The 17,500-nt window shown below is 44.5% G+C and overlaps 1 protein-coding gene across 11 annotated transcripts in view; it reads right to left on the reverse strand.

Moving 5' to 3' along the window:
• Positions 1–17,500, reverse strand: part of LOC135114201 (E3 ubiquitin-protein ligase MARCHF8-like) — a 91,515-nt gene that overhangs the window by 40,192 nt on the left and 33,823 nt on the right. For 8 of the 11 annotated variants that reach the window (XM_064029950.1, XM_064029959.1, XM_064029956.1 and 5 more), the window contains exon 2: positions 10,111–10,202. In XM_064029950.1, the coding sequence (XP_063886020.1) occupies positions 10,111–10,202 (92 nt within the window). Of the gene's footprint in view, positions 1–10,110; positions 10,203–11,329; positions 11,693–15,244; positions 15,399–17,500 lie in introns of those variants that run through there. The other 3 variants (XM_064029952.1, XM_064029949.1, XM_064029958.1) reach the window with 3 other exon arrangements.

Consider the following 17,500-nt stretch of genomic DNA (forward strand, 5'->3'; position numbering starts at 1 on the left):
CAGTAAAAAGATTGAAAACCTAATATACCGCAAGGCTAATTTAGATCCTGAGGCGCCTACGTACGTACAATCCTTCAGCAAGTCACGTTACAGCGGGAAGAAGAGGAAAACCGGAGCTGGAGACAAGAAAAAAATAAAAATAAAAATAGATAAATAAAAAAACACGAATAAGTGTAGACTGACCTGAAGGCTTACCCATGGAAGTGATGAAAAAGCCACTGGTGCCAATTTAAGAGAGGATCATTTACATTTTACATCATTATTCAATCTCCGTCAGATGGAAGCCAGCGGAGGGCGGCACACGCACGTTCCTGCACCTCAGAACGTGACATTCACACACCCCGGGCAGCGAGAGTTAACTATTAAACTGTGGACCATATTCTGAAACACTTATGCGGCGCACCTTCACTAATTTCAAAATGCTCTACTAATAATTCAAATTACTCGGTCTTTTTAAGATTGTTTTATACGGTTCTAGTGACAGATTACCAAGATTTCTACATTATCAACTGGAGAAACGCTCTTGAGAACTCGGCTAATCATCTTTGTGGCCTTTGAAAATAGTCATGGTGAGAGAGCAAAGCATTTCTGTATACAGGTCTGTCACTTCATCGCCAAACCCACACCAATATAGGGAAGGGGTCTGATGGGGTTCACATCTTAAGCAAGGACACGCAAGACACACAATTACTATAGTTTCTGGTTCCCCTTACGACAGCACTCACAGAACGAACACAGCACGAACATCCGATCATTAGCGTTTCTGATCTTGTTAAGTATAGCAATGTCTAGTGGGGGGAGACAGCGGCACGATGATTATAACGGTGTTGATTCTGTTTATCGTGCGTTCCGGAAGCGTGTGTGCTGTCGTTAGGGTCTCAAATATCGGCAGCGCACGTCTTGAGTCTCCGGCCTAGGCCACGGCGGGGGGAATGCGGGAGGTCTGTGCAAGGTGCGCCCGCGTGACATATTTTTTTTTCTTTTTTTCGTCTCCGTGTTTTTCTCCTTTTTCTTTCTCCTGTCATGAATAATTTTGTCATTTTAACTACGTAATGAAGGAGCGAGTGAGCCGGCCAGAGTGACAGCTAGTGAGCCAGGCAGTCAGCTATCTATCCGTTTTTTTTTTCCACCTGTCCAGCCACCCAGACAGCTATCCATCTATCCAACCAAACAGTCAGTTATCTATTAATTTTTCCATCTATCCAGCCAGCCACTTAGCCATTCAGTCATTCAGCCAGCCAGTCACTCATTAATCCATCCATCTACAAAGCTAGGCAGCCAACCATCTGTCCACAAATCCACCCATGTAGCCAACCATCCATCCATACATTAGTCAACCAGCCAACCATCCATCATTCTAGCCAACCATCCATCATTCTAGCCAACCATTCATCATTGTAGCCAACTATTCATCTATCTATCCATCTAGCCAACCATTGATCCATCCAAACATACATTTATTCAGCTAGTTAATTCGTCAGCCAACAATTAATCCACCCATCCATATAGGTAATCACCCAACACACCAACCGTCCAATCACCCATCCACCCTCCCATCCACCCACTCAGTCCACAACGCGCTAATGTAACAAGAAGCGAAGTGGTGTCATCGCATGCTTGGCGTCCTGCAAGGTGGATAATATCAGTCATCACGCTGCATATATACATACATATATTTTTTAACCACCGCCACCTTAAGACCATGTTGTTGCGGCGCGAGAAATCAATCCGTCAATTTTCTAAGCACCAGGGATAAGTCTGGTAATCTGAGTTACGTGAACCAAACACTCAGTCACTTAGTCAGTCATTCAGATAGCCCAGCCACCTAGTCAGCCAACCAAACAGCCAGCAGTCAACCAGTTAGCCAATCACTTAGATCCAGTCAGCCAAGCAAACAAACAGTAAATCAGCCACCCAATTATTTAAACAGCCAGTCACACAGTAAGTCACACAGACAATCACACAATTAGCCAACCAAACAGCCAGCAGTCAACCAGTTAGCCAATCATTTTTAGACAACAAGTGATCCAGTCAACCAAGCAAACAAACAGTAAATCAGCCATCCAATTATTTGAACAGCCAGTCACACAGACAATCACATACAGTAAAATCCCTCTCATCCGGCATTCGAGTATCCGGCAGCTTCAAGTATCCGGCACATTTTTCCCCGAGCCTTCAAATCAATAAAAAATCAATGTGTACGAGGTGTGTCATTAAAGTTCCAGGACTGGTGTCCTAAAAGATGAATTTCAAACCCAAGCCACAAACCACCATATTTCCCCTTCAAAGTAATCCTTCTGGAGTATACAACTGCGCTCCCAACCCTCTACAGTCACTAATCTTTTTCTTACGTGCTTTTAAAATCATGTCCTCTGTTGCAGGTCGTTTAACAATGAGCGCTGAACAGCGAACAAACTTGAAGTTTTTGGTGCAGTTGGGGAAAACGCCGTCAGAAGCACTGGGTATGCTGCAAAAAGTGTACGGGGATGAGACAATGTCACGCTCACGTGTTTTTGAGTGGTGCAAGAGGTTCAAAGAGGGCCGGGAGGACGTGGAAGATGACCCCAGGAGTGGAAGACCCTCAACGAGCAGGAATGAGGCCAATGTTGAGCGTGTCAAGCAGATGGTGCGTGACGATCGTCGGTTGACTGTTCGAAAGATCGCAGATGAGCTTGGCATGAACCACAACAGCGTGTGGAAGATTATCACTGAAGATCTGGGCATGCGGAAAGTCTGTGCGAAGATGGTGCCGAGACTCCTGAACGATGACCAGAAGGGACGACGCATGCAGGTGTGTCAGGACATCCTCGAGCGTCTGGAAACTGAACCAGACTTGCTCAGGAGAGTCATCACCGGCGATGAGTCCTGGGTATTTGAGTACGACCCGGAGACCAAACGCCAGAGCCTTCAATGGAAGAGTCCGGCGTCGCCACGGCCGAAGAAAGCAAGGCAGTCCAGGTCCAGCTTCAAGGTCATGTTGATCGCTTTCTTCGATGTGAGGGGCATCGTCCACTGCGAGTTCTTGCCACAGGGCCAGACAGTCAACCAACATGTGTACAAAGAAGTACTGCGGCGTCTGCTTCGTGCAGTGCGCGAGAAGAGGCGGGAGTTGTGGCAGGGCAACTCGTGGCTGCTTCACCACGACAATGCGCCTGCTCACAATGCCCTGAGCATCAGAGAGTTCTTGGCCAAGAAGAACATCGCCGTGCTGGAGCAACCGCCCTACTCACCTGACCTCGCTCCGTGCGACTTCTTCCTCTTCCCCAAGCTCAAGGAGGTCATGAAGGGGACCCGTTTTGATGATGCGGACGACATCAAAAAGGCCGTGACGACGGAGCTGAGGAGCATCCCGCAAGAATCCTTCCAGCAGTGCATGCAAGCCTGGCAGAGAAGGATGGACAAGTGCATGCGGTGCCAGGGGGATTACTTCGAAGTAGATAACCTATAGTTTGTAGCCTGGATGTGAAATAAAACTTGTGTGGCACCAGTCCTGGAACTTTAATGACACACCTCGTACTCATAAAATCGATTAAAATTCCCGCGCGAGGCATACTTTGTCCCCTCGCCACCAGAGCGCACTGCTTCGCGCCACCCGCGGCCCACTGCACTGTGTTTACTCAGTGACTCAGTCCCGCGTGTGCACTGTTTATCGCCTGACGCCTTCATCATGCCTAAAGTTGTAGAAAAGAGGAAGCGTGTTGTGCTTACACTTAAGCAGCTGATCAGATTAACTGCTGATTAAGATCAGCTGATCTTTGTTATGGTAAGATGCGTGAGTGTAGGGTGGTGATTGTAGACATAATTTCACTTCTATTCAAGTATCCGGCAATATTCAAGTATCCGGCATGTCGGCGGTCCCGTTGATGCTGGATAAGAGGGATTTTACTGTAATTAGCCAACCAGTCAGTCTACAAGTTAGCCAAACATTCTGATGACCATTAATCCGGTCAATCAATAACCAAACAGCCAGTAAATTAGTCAGCCAATTATTTAAACAGCCAGTTACACAGTAAGTCAACCAAACAGCCAGTCTGCCAGCTAGCCAATCAACCAGACATTCAGTTATCTAGTTGTTCAGTTTGCCAATCGAACAACCAATCAGACAGTCAGCCAGCCAATCAACATAACAGTCGACAGTCAGTCAGTCAATCAAACCACTAAGTATAATTATCAACAGTCAGATAGCCCAGCAACTAATACGTCAAGTCAACCAGTCTGTCAGTCAGAGAGTTAACCAACAAAGAGGCAGTCGATCAGTAAACCAATCATATGAACCAAGCATGTCAATATAAACCCACGAACCATTCACCAAAACCTCACCAGCCAATTAGTTAAGTTACCAACGCGTCAGCTAACTACGCACCATCACATTTATCAACCTAACTAACTAACGAGCGAACGATTTAACCACAGTCATCCAACCCACCCAAACAAACAAAATAGCAACAACTAGGCAGACACATACGCACAAACAAACACACAGCCACGGAAGCACACAACCAAACCATCAGCCAGCCACACAGTCACACAGCCAGCCAGTAAAGTGAGACACAAAGGTAAAGTGATGCGGGCTTTCACCATGTCTTACCACCTTAGCTCCACTCCCCTCCCCACTGGACGTAATGTATTTCAATCAAGGGAAGGGATATTTGCACCTAATGACTCGCTGCTGACTAACTACTGCTGAGCCTGCGAACTGTGTGGATGGTGCTTGTCTTCCCCCAGAGTTTCTTTTCCTTTTCTCTTCTTTTTTTTTTTTTTTTCAATGTTCTTCCTCAGGATACATTTTTTTTCTTTTTATGTCTTTCAGGGGAATAGTAAACCAGACTTCTTTCAAATGGTGGTGGAGGTGGTTGTGGGAGGAGGAGGAGGAGGAGGAGGAGGAGGAGGAGGAGGAGGAGGAGGAGGAGGAGGAGGAGGAGGAGAAGGAGGAGGAGGAGAAGGAGGAATGTTGTACCTTGTTATTCACTTCTTCCCTGACTATATATATCTTCAAGGCTATACATATTTTCAGATTGCCTCTCTCTCTCTCTCTCTCTCTCTCTCTCTCTCTCTCTCTCTCTCTCTCTCTCTCTCTCTCTCGTACCCTGGGTGGTCTCTCCAGGTAGCACTTCCATTCATTTTTACACAGAATGTAGAAAAAAAATGTAAAGTACAGACTTTCGGATTCCCTGAATTGTGTGCACCTGGAGAGGGAAGAGAGGGAGGGGAGAGGAGGAGAAAGGGGGGAGGAAGAAGTGGAGAGGAGGGAGAGGAAGAAGGGAAGAGATGAGAGGGAGGAATGAAGGGAGGGAAAAAATAGAGGAACGAGTTGAGGAAACAAAGGAGGTAGAGACATTCTATAGCTCAAGATGCCCCCCCCCCCTCTCTCTCTCTCTCTCTCTCCTCTCTCTCTCTCTCTCTCTCTCTCTCTCTCTCTCTCTCTCTCCCAGCGTTTCCTTCTTTTATTTTTTTGTTTCTTTTCCCTCCAGCTGAAGGAGACTGGTATGAGTTTCCCTGAATTATGAGAGAGAGAGAGAGAGAGAGAGAGAGAGAGAGAGAGAGAGAGAGAGAGAGAGAGAGAGAGAGAGAGAGAGAGTTAATCCCAGCACTAGTCATCAGCCAACACAATCCATCCCCAGAGGAAGAGGCAAGATATATGAGAGGCTGAAGATAGGAGGGGAGTGGGGGGAACGAACGGTACGGTGTGTGTGTGTGTGTGTGTGTGTGTGTGTGTGTGTGTGTGTGTGTGTGTGTGTGTGTGTGTGTGTGCGGGGGGAGGTGGATGTGTGTGGATGTGTGCGTGGGTGTGTGGGTGTGTGTGAGGATGCGACACGGAGAAGAGAGCAGTGAGGTGGATGAATCAATACTGGCCCACGCCTTCTCTTCTTCCCTCTCTCTCTCTCTCTCTCTCTCTCTCTCTCTCTCTCTCTCTCTCTCTGTGTGTGTGTGTGTGTGTGTGTGTGTGTGTGTGCGCATCCACACCCACACAAAACCTGCTCGTGACACACACACACACACACACACACACACACACACTTTACTTCCAATAACCACAGTCACTACTAGAGTCACCACCACCATCACTAACATCAGACCCACATCACTATTGGTTAAAGGAGACGGTGGGTGGGGAGAATCCTTCACCTTAATCCTTCCTTTCTTACTTTAGATGGTGTAGTGTGTCACAGAGTCTCGTCATGGTGAATAGGTTTGCTGTTTTTTTTTCTTTGTGAATATAATAAGGGACCAGGAGGAGGAGGAGGAGGAGAAAGAGGAATAATAAGAATAAGGAAACAACAACAACAATAACGACAACAACAACAACAACAACAACAACAACAACAACAACAACAACAACAACGAAACAACCGGAGAAACAAAATCAAGCACACCAAATGAAACCAAACAATAACAAAGAGAGAGAGAGAGAGAGAGAGAGAGAGAGAGAGAGAGAGAGAGAGAGAGAGAGAGAGAGAGAGAGAGAGAGAGAGAGAGAGAGAGAGAGAGAGAGAGAGAGGAAAAAAAAAAACTTACCAAGACATACAACACTTCTTATCAGCAACAAACAGCCACACACCATACCCTCCCTACCCTCCCCCCACCATCCCCCAAGAAACACACACACACACACACACACACACACACACACACACAGTTGCCCTTCTCCACTTTCAACGACAATAAGGAAAAGAAAACGGGGGAAAAAAAAAACCCAACGAAAAAAAGAAGGATCCTTGCCAACTGAAAAGGTATCGACGTATTTGGGCAGCTTTCGAATCCCCTCCAAGGCAGTAATATGATTGGTGATGCTCGTGGAGGGGCGGCTAATGTGATTGGTGGACCATTGGCGGTCGTACAATGCAACTGGTGGAGCTCTTAAAGGCGCGTACTCTCAGTGGTGGAGGCCGCAGCTCGGTCTTGTCACGTTATTGGTGGTGGATCTGTGCCACTCTACAGTATGTCTCTCTATCTCTTTCTGCCACCGTCCGTCCGTCTGTCATTCTAGAAGCTTGTATGTTTCTCTCATTTGTTGACCTGTTTTGGTTTTCTCTCTTTGGGTTTGTCCCTTTGTTCGTGTTTCTGTCTTTGTGTGTGTGTGTGTGTGTGTGTGTGTGATTAAAGAACTCAGACTTCATAGTGACCGATCTTTGGGTAGGACTGAGACCACTGACACACCACACACCGGGACAGCAAGGTCACAATACCTCAGGTTACATCCCGTACCTACTTGCTGCTAGGTGAACAGGGGCTACACATTAAGAGGTTCGCCCATTTGCCTCGCCGCGCCCGGGATTTGAACCCAGTCCTTCTTGGTTGTGAGCCGAGCGTGCTAACCACTACTCTACGCGGTGTGTGTGTGTGTGGGTTAATCTCTCTCTCTCTCTCTCTCTCTCTCTCTCTCTCTCTCTCTCTCTCTCTCTCTCTCTCTCTCTCTCTCTCTCTCTCTCTCTCTGTATGTGTGTCTATCTATCACTGCCCTGTCTATTCCTCCCTTTGTTTATTTATGTTTGCTATTTTCCATGTTTCTTTGTCTGTCAGCATCCCTCTGGTATCCCTCTGTATACTATATCTCTGTATATCTGCTTGTCCCTTTACCAGTGTTTCTTTTTCCGTCTGTTTTGTCTATCTCTTTGTCTGGGGGATTATGTCTATCAGTCTGCCATTCTATTCCTGTTTGTCTGTTTGTTTGTTTCTCGATCAGTACACTACTTACGTTTCTTTGTTTTGTTTACCTGTTTGTCTGTACGTTTGTGTGTCCCTGTCTCTCTGGCCCTGTCAATTCCTGTCTGTTAGTTTCTTTGTACGTTTGTGTGTCACTGTCTCCGTGGCCCTGCGTATTGCACGTATTCCTCTGTTTGTTTCTTTGTACGTTTGTGTGTCACTGTCTCCGTGGCCCTGTGTATTCCTCTTGGCTGTTTGTTTCTTTGTACATTTCCTTATGTTTCTTTGTCCCTTTAATTGAGTGTGGTCTCAATTCTCTTTTCTCATTCTCTCTCTCTCTCTCTCTCTCTCTCTCTCTCTCTCTCTCTCTCTCTCTCTCTCTCTCTCTCTCTGACACGGCAAGGGTCGAAAAAGGAACCAGACAGCTGCGACATTTCACATCAGACCTAATGTCGTGATTTCAATAATACAGGCTGGTATTTAGGTGATCGTGGTACCACCAATAGCACTTCAATGGTCAAGGTTACCCGAAGAAGAGAAGGAGGAGGTGGAGGAGGAAGTGGTGGGGACTGGAGCGCATGACGGCGAGCAAAAAAAAAATAAAAATAAAATAAATAAATAAATAAATAAATACAAAAAAAAATAAATAAATAAATAAATAAATAAATAAATAAAATAAAATAGATAAATCACTAAAATAATTAAATAAGAATAAATAAATAAATAAATAAATAAATAAATAAATACTATCGATACAACTTCTTTCTCTCTCTCGCTCTTTATTTTTCTGATGGTTTCGCACGATAATAATAACTGAATGTAGTGGTGGACCAGCTAATGATCCCAATTAAGTAATTTTCTAAAGTAGTTACCGCTGCTTTCTAAAAATGGGAGTTAATTAAAAAAAGACAAGTAAAGGTTACCTATGTTTACCTGTTCCTGCCAAAACTGAAGTGCGTCATCGGTTGTGTGTGTGTGTGTGTGTGTGTGTGTGTGTGTGTGTGTGTGTGTGTGTGTGTGTGTGTGTGTGTGTGTACGTGGGGTTGAAGGTTCAAAAGGGCTGAGTGCGATGGAGTGAGGTGGGGAAGGGGAAGGTGGGAGGGTAGTAGTGCTGTTAAGTGAGGACGTTTCAGGTGGGGAGGAAGATTGGGATGCCAGGAGGGAGTGGGTGGGGAGGGGAGAGGACTGGGGGTGGCAGGGTGAAATATGGAGCGGTGGTATGTGTGGAGTGAAAGGCAGGCAATTAAGGTGTTCAGGGTAACGCAGGTGTGGTGACAACAATACATTTCGATACGTGTGTGTGTGTGTGTGTGTGTGTGTGTGTGTGTGTGTGTGTGTGTGTGTGTGTGTGTGTGTGTGTGTGTGTGTGTGTGGTGAAAAGTAGGGCAGTCTGTCATGATTTCCAGGTACAAGGGACGAAAGGTGCAGGTAAGTGATCAGGTGTGAAAATTAGCTGGTATAATTAACGCGTTCACAATTACATTTACCTTTAAAAAACCAAAAAATGCAAATGAACGAGAATATAAGACCACCAAAAAGAAATTCAATGGAAGAACTAAGAGCAACATATGTGTTGGTCATAACGAGGCTGTTTGTGATGGGTGATAAGCTACACTATTTTATCTAAAGGTAAAAAATGTAGGATAGTGAAGACGAAGGTTCTCTAGTGTACTACTGTGTTTACGTAAGTGTGGCCAGGAACGTGCAGTAGGGTAGTTATTACGTCGCACATGTAACTCTCAGGTATTTACGTAACAATTAAGGTACACATAACACGCGTACGACCGTGGGACGCTGTATTATAAAAAAAAAAAAAGTAGATGTGTGCGCATGTGTATTACAATACAATCACGCGATCTACATTTCAGTTGTTTGTGAACAAAATAACATGTATGTTACGGTTTATAAGTTTGTGTTCTACATTCCATTGTATTTTGCATTTCGAACCAAGTAAGAACTGCTTTTTTGTCAATACAACACCTTATAATCACGTTACAGATTTTTAATCAATAAATTTAACTTCTAACCACGTTATAATCGCCCCTTAGTCAATTAACTAGCTTCGAATCAATAAATGCAAACAATGTCGTTAAAATAGAATCTCGTTAGAATTGCATTTTCGTCAACAAAATGACTTAGAATTACCTTAGAATTACATTTATCAATAAACTAGCTTAGAATAACGTTATAATTACCATCTCGTTAATGCACTGACTAAATAGCTAACCATTAGCCTATCTGTTTATCTGTTTGACTAAGTATCTATCTACATATCTATCTATTTATCTAAATAGCTGTCTACTAATTCACTGATCAACTAACCCAACTATAAACTTGACATAATTATCTTCTCAACTAGCTAATTATATAACTAACTAACCAAGAAGTTGCTAATTCATCAACTAATTCACAAACTTATCATCTCTACGTGACTCACTCCTCCACTCCCTGGCAAGGCGGACTCACCTGCAGATGTCCTGGCTGAAGGAGAAGGTGGAGGTGTTTGAAGCGCATCTCTCCATGGGTGGGGCCGACACGCCGCTCACATTATTCACCTCCTGCAACAACACGGAGGCACACACGTATCAGTTACCTCTCTCTCTCTCTCTCTCTCTCTCTCTCTCTCTCTCTCTCTCTCTCTCTCTCTCTCTCTCTCTCTCTCTCTCTCTCTCTCTCAAGCTTTCATCAGTACCTCCTTCATGTCTTTTCACACATTATATGTCAACACAAAGAAAAAATGTATATAATCTAGCATGCATAATTATCTCCTCCTCCTCCTCCTCCTCCTCCTCCTCCTCCTCCTCCTCCTCCTCCTCCTCCTCCTACTCTTCCTCCCTCAATACCTCCTTCTCGCGCCACGGCTCAGCTTTAATTGCGTTCTCTGAGTTCCCTCCACAACACCTCCCGTCTCTCTCTCTCTCTCTCTCTCTCTCTCTCTCTCTCTCTCTCTCTCTCTCTCTCTCTCTCTCTCTCTCGTGTAAAGGGGGAAAAAACACCCTTTCTTCACCCTTCCCTACCATTCCCCTGTGATTATAATGCTCTCTAAAGTCTCCTTGTGGGTTATGTGGTGGAAGAGGAGGAGGAGGAACAGGAGGAGGAGGAGGAGGAGGAGGAAAAACACGTACGAAGGATGATAAGGATGAATTGAGAAGAATGAAGGAAGATAACAAGACACTCGTACACATCAGGCATCACGAAACAGAAGCCGGAGGAAAGAAGGGCGGGAAGGAAGGAAGAACGATCTCTAAGGAAAACAAAAGAGGCTGGGTACACGTGAGAGAGCAGAGGGAGGCGAGGGAGGAATCTGCTATGAAGGTAGCAACGTGGGTAGAGATGGAGGGAAGGGGGGATGGAGGGAAGGAAGGAGTGGAAAGGCAGGTGAAGAAATCTGTGTTTACTTACATTATTATGAGAGAGAGAGAGAGAGAGAGAGAGAGAGAGAGAGAGAGAGAGAGAGAGAGAGAGAGAGAGAGAGAGAGAGCATAATGACAGTAGTAAGATGAAAAATGCAAAGTAACGAGATAACAGAAAAGAGTAAGATAAAGTGTGTAGTAGTAGTAGTAGTAGTAGTAGTAGTAGTAGTAGTAGTAGTAGTAGTAGTAGTAGTAGTAGTAGTAGTAGCAGTAGTAGCAGCAACCGTATTTAAACAGCAGTAACAGTAGTAAGAGCAGGGAAAACAGTTTACCGTCGTGATGGTCGCCGCAACTGCACAGAGCACAGTACTCCGCCAGTGTGCCAGGCAGCGCTCCGCCAACACGAGGCACCTGCGACCTAGATGCATAACCAGGTGCTCCCTTACTTCCCCACATGTTTGCGTGTTTCCGCTGCCTTGCCGTTCATACACAACCCACAGCCTCGACATGTGATGCACCTTTCTCCGCGGCCCTGACACGTGCGGTGAGCAGCGAGCGGGGAGGAGGGCGCAGCTTTATCCCGAGGTCATCTCCGGCCAGTGTGATAATTTATAAAATATGCACTTTAAAGCAATTACTATTCTGCATACAAATGAACATTACGTGTCCTCGGTTCAGGTACACGTACTAACCTCATGCTGCGAGTGCATGTACATACGAGATTACGCAGTACAAAACACACACACACATACACACACACACACACACACACACACACACACACACACACACACACACAAAATATTCACACAGCACACTTCCATGACACAAAGCAAACAGCACAACACAGTAGTAATGAATGCTCACACCACTACACAAACACACACACACACACACACACGTGGGGCAGCTGGTGGGACTTCATGAATAATTCACCGTATGGGTAAACTCTACATGGAAACCCTAACATGGAATGGGAGCAGCGTGGGTATACCATAGACTGAACTAGACCGAGTGTGGTTGACGATTCCGAGGGTTCTATAGACACACACCTCTTTTAGACTAGGAGACACATATAGGGATCCCCCCCCCCAACACACACACACACACACACACGAGGGATACAATGAATAGATGATGATACGACCACTCCGGTGATCCCTGGCGTGTTTGTGTGTGAAGGCGAAGAGGGACAGTGCTGGAGGGGAGAGGGATGGAAGGGGACTGGGTATTCTGTAGTCACGAGGAGCAGGTTGTAAAAGAGGTGAAAGAGAGGAAGACTGAAGAGACGCGATGCCCAGAGGAAGGAAGGAAGGAAGGAAGGAAGACGCGTGTTTGGATGATAGGAGGAGATGGAGAAGGAATATAAGTATCCGAAGGGAGGTAGAAAGAAGAGATAGAAATACCTGAAAGAGAAGGACAAGAAATAGGTACTGGTGAAAAGAAAGGGCTGTTCTCACTACCATTACTACTACAACTATTACTACTACTACTCAGAGAAGCGGTGAAGCATGGAGTGAGTGAATGGGCGCGGCAAACACAATCCATCTTGCTTAGGTACGTCCCGCCTAGGAAGGAAGGAAGGAAGGAAGGAAGGAAGGTAGGAAAGGAGGATGGAAGGGAGGGAGGGAAGGAGGGAGAAAGGAAGAAGGGAGAGAGGGAGGGAGGAGAAGGAAAAAAAAAAGGAAGGATAAATGAAAGGAAAAGGAAAGCAGGTAGGCAAGAAGAAGAAGAAGAAGAAGAAGAAGAAGAAGAAGAAGAAGAAGAAGAAGAAGAAGAAGAAGAAGAAGAAGAAGAAGAAGAAGAAGAAGAAGAAGAAGAAGAAGAAGAAGAAGAAGAAGAAGAAGAAGAAGAAGAAGAAGAAGAAGAAGAAGAAGAAGAAGAAGAAGAAGAAGAAGAAGAAGAAGAAGAAGAAGAAGAAGAAGAAGAAGAAGAAGAAGAAGAAGAAGAAGAAGAAGAAGAAGAAGAAGAAGAAGAAGAAGAAGAAGAAGAAGAAGAAGAAGAAGAAGAAGAAGAAGAAGAAGAAGAAGAAGAAGAAGAAGAAGAAGAAGAAGAAGAAGAAGAAGAAGAAGAAGAAGAAGAAGAAGAAGAAGAAGAAGAAGAAGAAGAAGAAGAAGAAGAAGAAGAAGAAGAAGAAATGAAGAAGAAGAAATGAAGAAGAAGAAATGAAGAAGAAGAAGAACAACAAGAACAAGATCAAGAACAAGAACAAGAACAAGAAGAAGAAGAAGAAGAAGAAGGAAAAATCACAAAACCAGAACACCACCACCATCATGAAACCTAACAGATCCCTCCATAATTTTCACACACCTAACAACAACAACAACAACAACACAGAGGAGACAAGCGCCTACACAAGCAGATCTATACAAGCACAGCGACCGCGTATGAATAAAACAGTAAACAAACCTGCACTTTAATAAAAAAATCCTTATATGTAACTTTGCAAAATTAAATGGACACGCGCATGCTCTGTAACACTAAAAAGTAATAATAAGAATAGTGCTCGTGGTTGTAATGGTAGTAGTAGTAGTAGTAGTAGTAGTAGTAGTAGTAACAATGTATTAATGTAAAATTTTTATAGTTATTTTCCTTATGTATTTCACCATTACCTGTTTCAACAGAGAGAGAGAGAGAGAGAGAGAGAGAGAGAGAGAGAGAGAGAGAGAGAGAGAGAGAGAGAGAGAGAGAGAGAGAGAGAGAGAGAGAGAGAGAGAGAGAGAGAGAGATTAACGAGTGATACAAAAAGAAAAAAAAATACATGGTAGAAAATATTGACTCAATTTAGGCGAGGGTCGATTAAACTAACAAAGCCATTACACACACACACACACACACACACACACACACACACACACACACACACACACACACACACACACACACACACACACACACACACTCCAGTAAAATACCACTAATACTTCTACCACTGCTCGTTCCTCCTCCTCCTCCTCCTCCTCCTCCTCCTCCTCCTCCTCCTCCTCCTACTACTACTACTACTACTAATAATAATAATAATAATAATAACAACACCTTCCAAACTACTAAATATAATAGTATAGAAAAAAACTAGACAAAGGAACAAAAAGAGCCTAAGCCGAGAGAGAGAGAGAGAGAGAGAGAGAGAGAGAGAGAGAGAGAGAGAGAGAGAGAGAGAGAGAGAGAGAGAGAGAGAGAGAGAGAGAGAGAGACAAGGTTAGGCAGAAAAGAAGCAGAAAAAGAACAAGAACAAGAAGAAAAACAAACAAACAAACAAACAACAACAACAACAACAGAATAGCAAGATAAGAACAAGAGAAGAACAAGAACAACAAGAAAAGAAGAAGAAAAGAGCGGGACACAAGTGGGAGCTAAATCTGCAGGAGGTAATTGGAGAGAGAGAGAGAGAGAGAGAGAGAGAGAGAGAGAGAGAGAGAGAGAGAGAGAGAGGGACCAGATGAACGGAAAGGTGAGAAGGGAAGGAGAGTCAAAAGAAAAACAAAAAGAAAATTGGCAAAGGAGAAAAGCTTGTGAAAATGCGCTCGGCAAACACGAGGGAGCGAAAGCACACTCAAATAGAAGCTTGGCTGAGAGAGAGAGAGAGAGAGAGAGAGAGAGAGAGAGAGAGAGAGAGAGAGAGAGAGAGAGAGAGAGAGAGAGAGAGAGAGAGAGAGAAGGGTTTCCGTCACGATGGTAAGCAGGTGACCTCTTCTTCTTCTCCTCCTCCTCCTCCTTCTCCTCCTACTTACTCTCCTCTTCTTTCTTTCCGTTTTCTCTGGCGTAAGTTACCAAGAGTTTTATTTATTTTCTCCTTTCTTTTTCTTCACCGCCTCCTTTTCATCCCTTACTCTTCATTTTTTTTATTTGTTAGTACGTAAGTATCCTTTTCCTCTATTTTCTCCTATTCTTCTTTTCTTTATTTGTTAGTAAGTCATCTTTTCCTACTTAATTTCCTCCTACTCTCTCTCTCTCTCTCTCTCTCTCTCTCTCTCTCTCTCTCTCTCTCTCTCTCTCTCTCTCTCTCTCTCTGTCTCTCTCTCTCTCTCTCCGGTCCTTCACCTCGGGTTTTTTTTTTTTCATTTCCGTCTTCACCTCCTCTTACTCCTTCTCCTCCTCCTCTTTTTCCTAGTTCACATTCAGCTTTCCTCCTCTTCCTTGTACGTCTCCTCTCCTTCACATCTCTCATTTTTCGTCTCTTCCTCCTTCACCACCTGCTTCAACTCCTCTTCCTCCTCTTCTCTTCTTTTTATTTTGTTTTTCCTCACCCTCCTCACACTCCTTGTCGTCGTCGTCATAGTCCTTGTCTCTGTCCTCCTTCTCTTCTTCCTCTTCGTCTTCTCTTCCTCCTCCTAGTGTTCCTCTTCGTTCTCCTCCTTCTCTTCATTATCCTCTTCTTCCTCCTCATGCTTCTCGTTTTCCACTATCTCCTCCCTTTCGTCTTCCTCCTCCTCCTCCTCATCCTCTCCCTCCCCCCACCTCTACCTCCACCACCTCCTCCTGCTCGTTCCCAAGACAGGTGGACAAAGGAAAGGTAGCAGGTGCGGCCTAATGGAGCACAGGTGAGTTAATACAGAATCTACATAAGCCAAGTTAGGCCGCTTTCCAGGTACACAAAGCACATTCACGATTAGCACATCAAATACTTGTATACTAATGGCTGGAATTGTTTCGTGCATATTGACTGCATGATAAGAAGCAATATGTTAGTAGAGCACTTTAAAAAGAATAATAAAGTAGATGAAAGCAAAACAAATAAAATGCCATATTACGATGCACACATAAAAGCTTGCAGTCAGAAGCGCTCTGTTCTCTCACCGCGACTATTTTCAATGACCACAGAGATGATTAACTGGGTTCTCAGGAGTGTTTCTTCTGTTAATAATGCAGAAATATCGTTAGTCTGTCACTAAAACAGTAAAAACATTCTTATAAAAAAAAAAAAAGTGATTTCAACTAGAGCCTTTTGAAAGTGGAGGGGATGCGGCGCGGAGGTGTTTCAGAATATGGTCCAAAATACGACTCCAGTACACAAATGACCACTACCCTTGTATTTTCTAAGCAATGAATAACAAATAATAATGATAAGCTACAAACAAGAAAATTGCTGTTACAGAACCACTGAAACATTGCAGAAACATAAATGAAAATTGTTTCAGAACATAAACGCTCTTTTGCAGGTTACATCGTTATTCTGTCCACTTTTCTACTGCAAGAGTTTACCAGTATCGTCACTGCTTCATCGCTCTCTCACTGGTAAACCCTTAGCTCCTTTTCAGTTTCTCCGCTTTTCACCAATAATCTGCCCACTTTTCTAATACAAGAGTTTAACAATATCTTTCAAACTCAAACTCCCGCCTCACTCTTCCATCCCTTCCACTGGTAAACTCTGGAACTCTTGTCTTTTATTTTTTTCCTCCTTCCTGTGACTTCAACTAAATGGGTCAACACACTTGGAAACTTTGTTCTCTTCTTGACTTAACTGAAGACGGCAATTTTTAAGCAGGCCTTGCGATTTGTGTTTTGTGTGGTTTGTGTGGTTTGTGTGTGTGTGTGTGTGCTCTTTCTTTGCCAGCCTCCTTTAAACACACACACACACACACACACACACACACACACACAAAACACCAGCAAAGCAGCCTGATAATGATGATGATAATGATGATAACAATGATGATGACAATGATGACGACGATGATCAAAGGGGACGACAGGTGAGGCACACGTGGCCCATACAGGTGAGGTTGGCGTGGCTGGCCCTAACGAGGGGTCATTACAGGTAAACACGAGTGAGGGTCAACATTTGGCCAATAACTTCTCTTCCCTGGATTCCCTTCTTGCCATCCTCTCTCTCTCTCTCTCTCTCTCTCTCTCTCTCTCTCTCTCTCTCTCTCTCTCTCTCTCTCTCTCTCTCTCTAAGCTCTTCCTACTCTCTTTTCTCCTTTGTTTCTTCTCCCACCGTGTTTCGTACCCTTGTTAATCTCTCTCTCTCTCTCTCTCTCTCTCTCTCTCTCTCTCTCTCTCTCTCTCTCTCTCTCTCTCTCTCTCTCTCTCTCTCTCTCTCTAAAAATTTGTTCTCCATTCGTTTCGATTCGTTACTTTCATATTTCCTGTTTCTAGTTTGCAATTCTCTCTCTCTCTCTCTCTCTCTCTCTCTCTCTCTCTCTCTCTCTCTCTCTCTCTCTCTCTCTCTCTCTCTCGGTACACCCTAGCGGCGGCGTCTGGTAACACGTGCCTCGTAACGATTGAGCAAACAGCCTCAGACGGGCGGGATAAGCAGCTTAATGGAGATACGACCCGGCAGCCTAAACACAGCCCTGCCACACCCTTCCAGCCCCTCCCTCTCCTCCTCCTCCCCCTCCTCCTCCTTCTGTGACTCTTTCTCTTCCTCCTCTCGTGACACGCCCGGCCGCTGAGGGATCATGGCGACAGCAAGCAGCAGGCAGGAAAGCTAGTAACGTACATACATACATACATACATACACATATACTACACTATATTGTCAGTGTTGTCAGCCATTTAC

The sequence above is a fragment of the Scylla paramamosain genome, chromosome 27 (assembly GCF_035594125.1).
Source record: "Scylla paramamosain isolate STU-SP2022 chromosome 27, ASM3559412v1, whole genome shotgun sequence".
NCBI classification, from domain to species: Eukaryota; Metazoa; Arthropoda; class Malacostraca; order Decapoda; family Portunidae; genus Scylla; species Scylla paramamosain.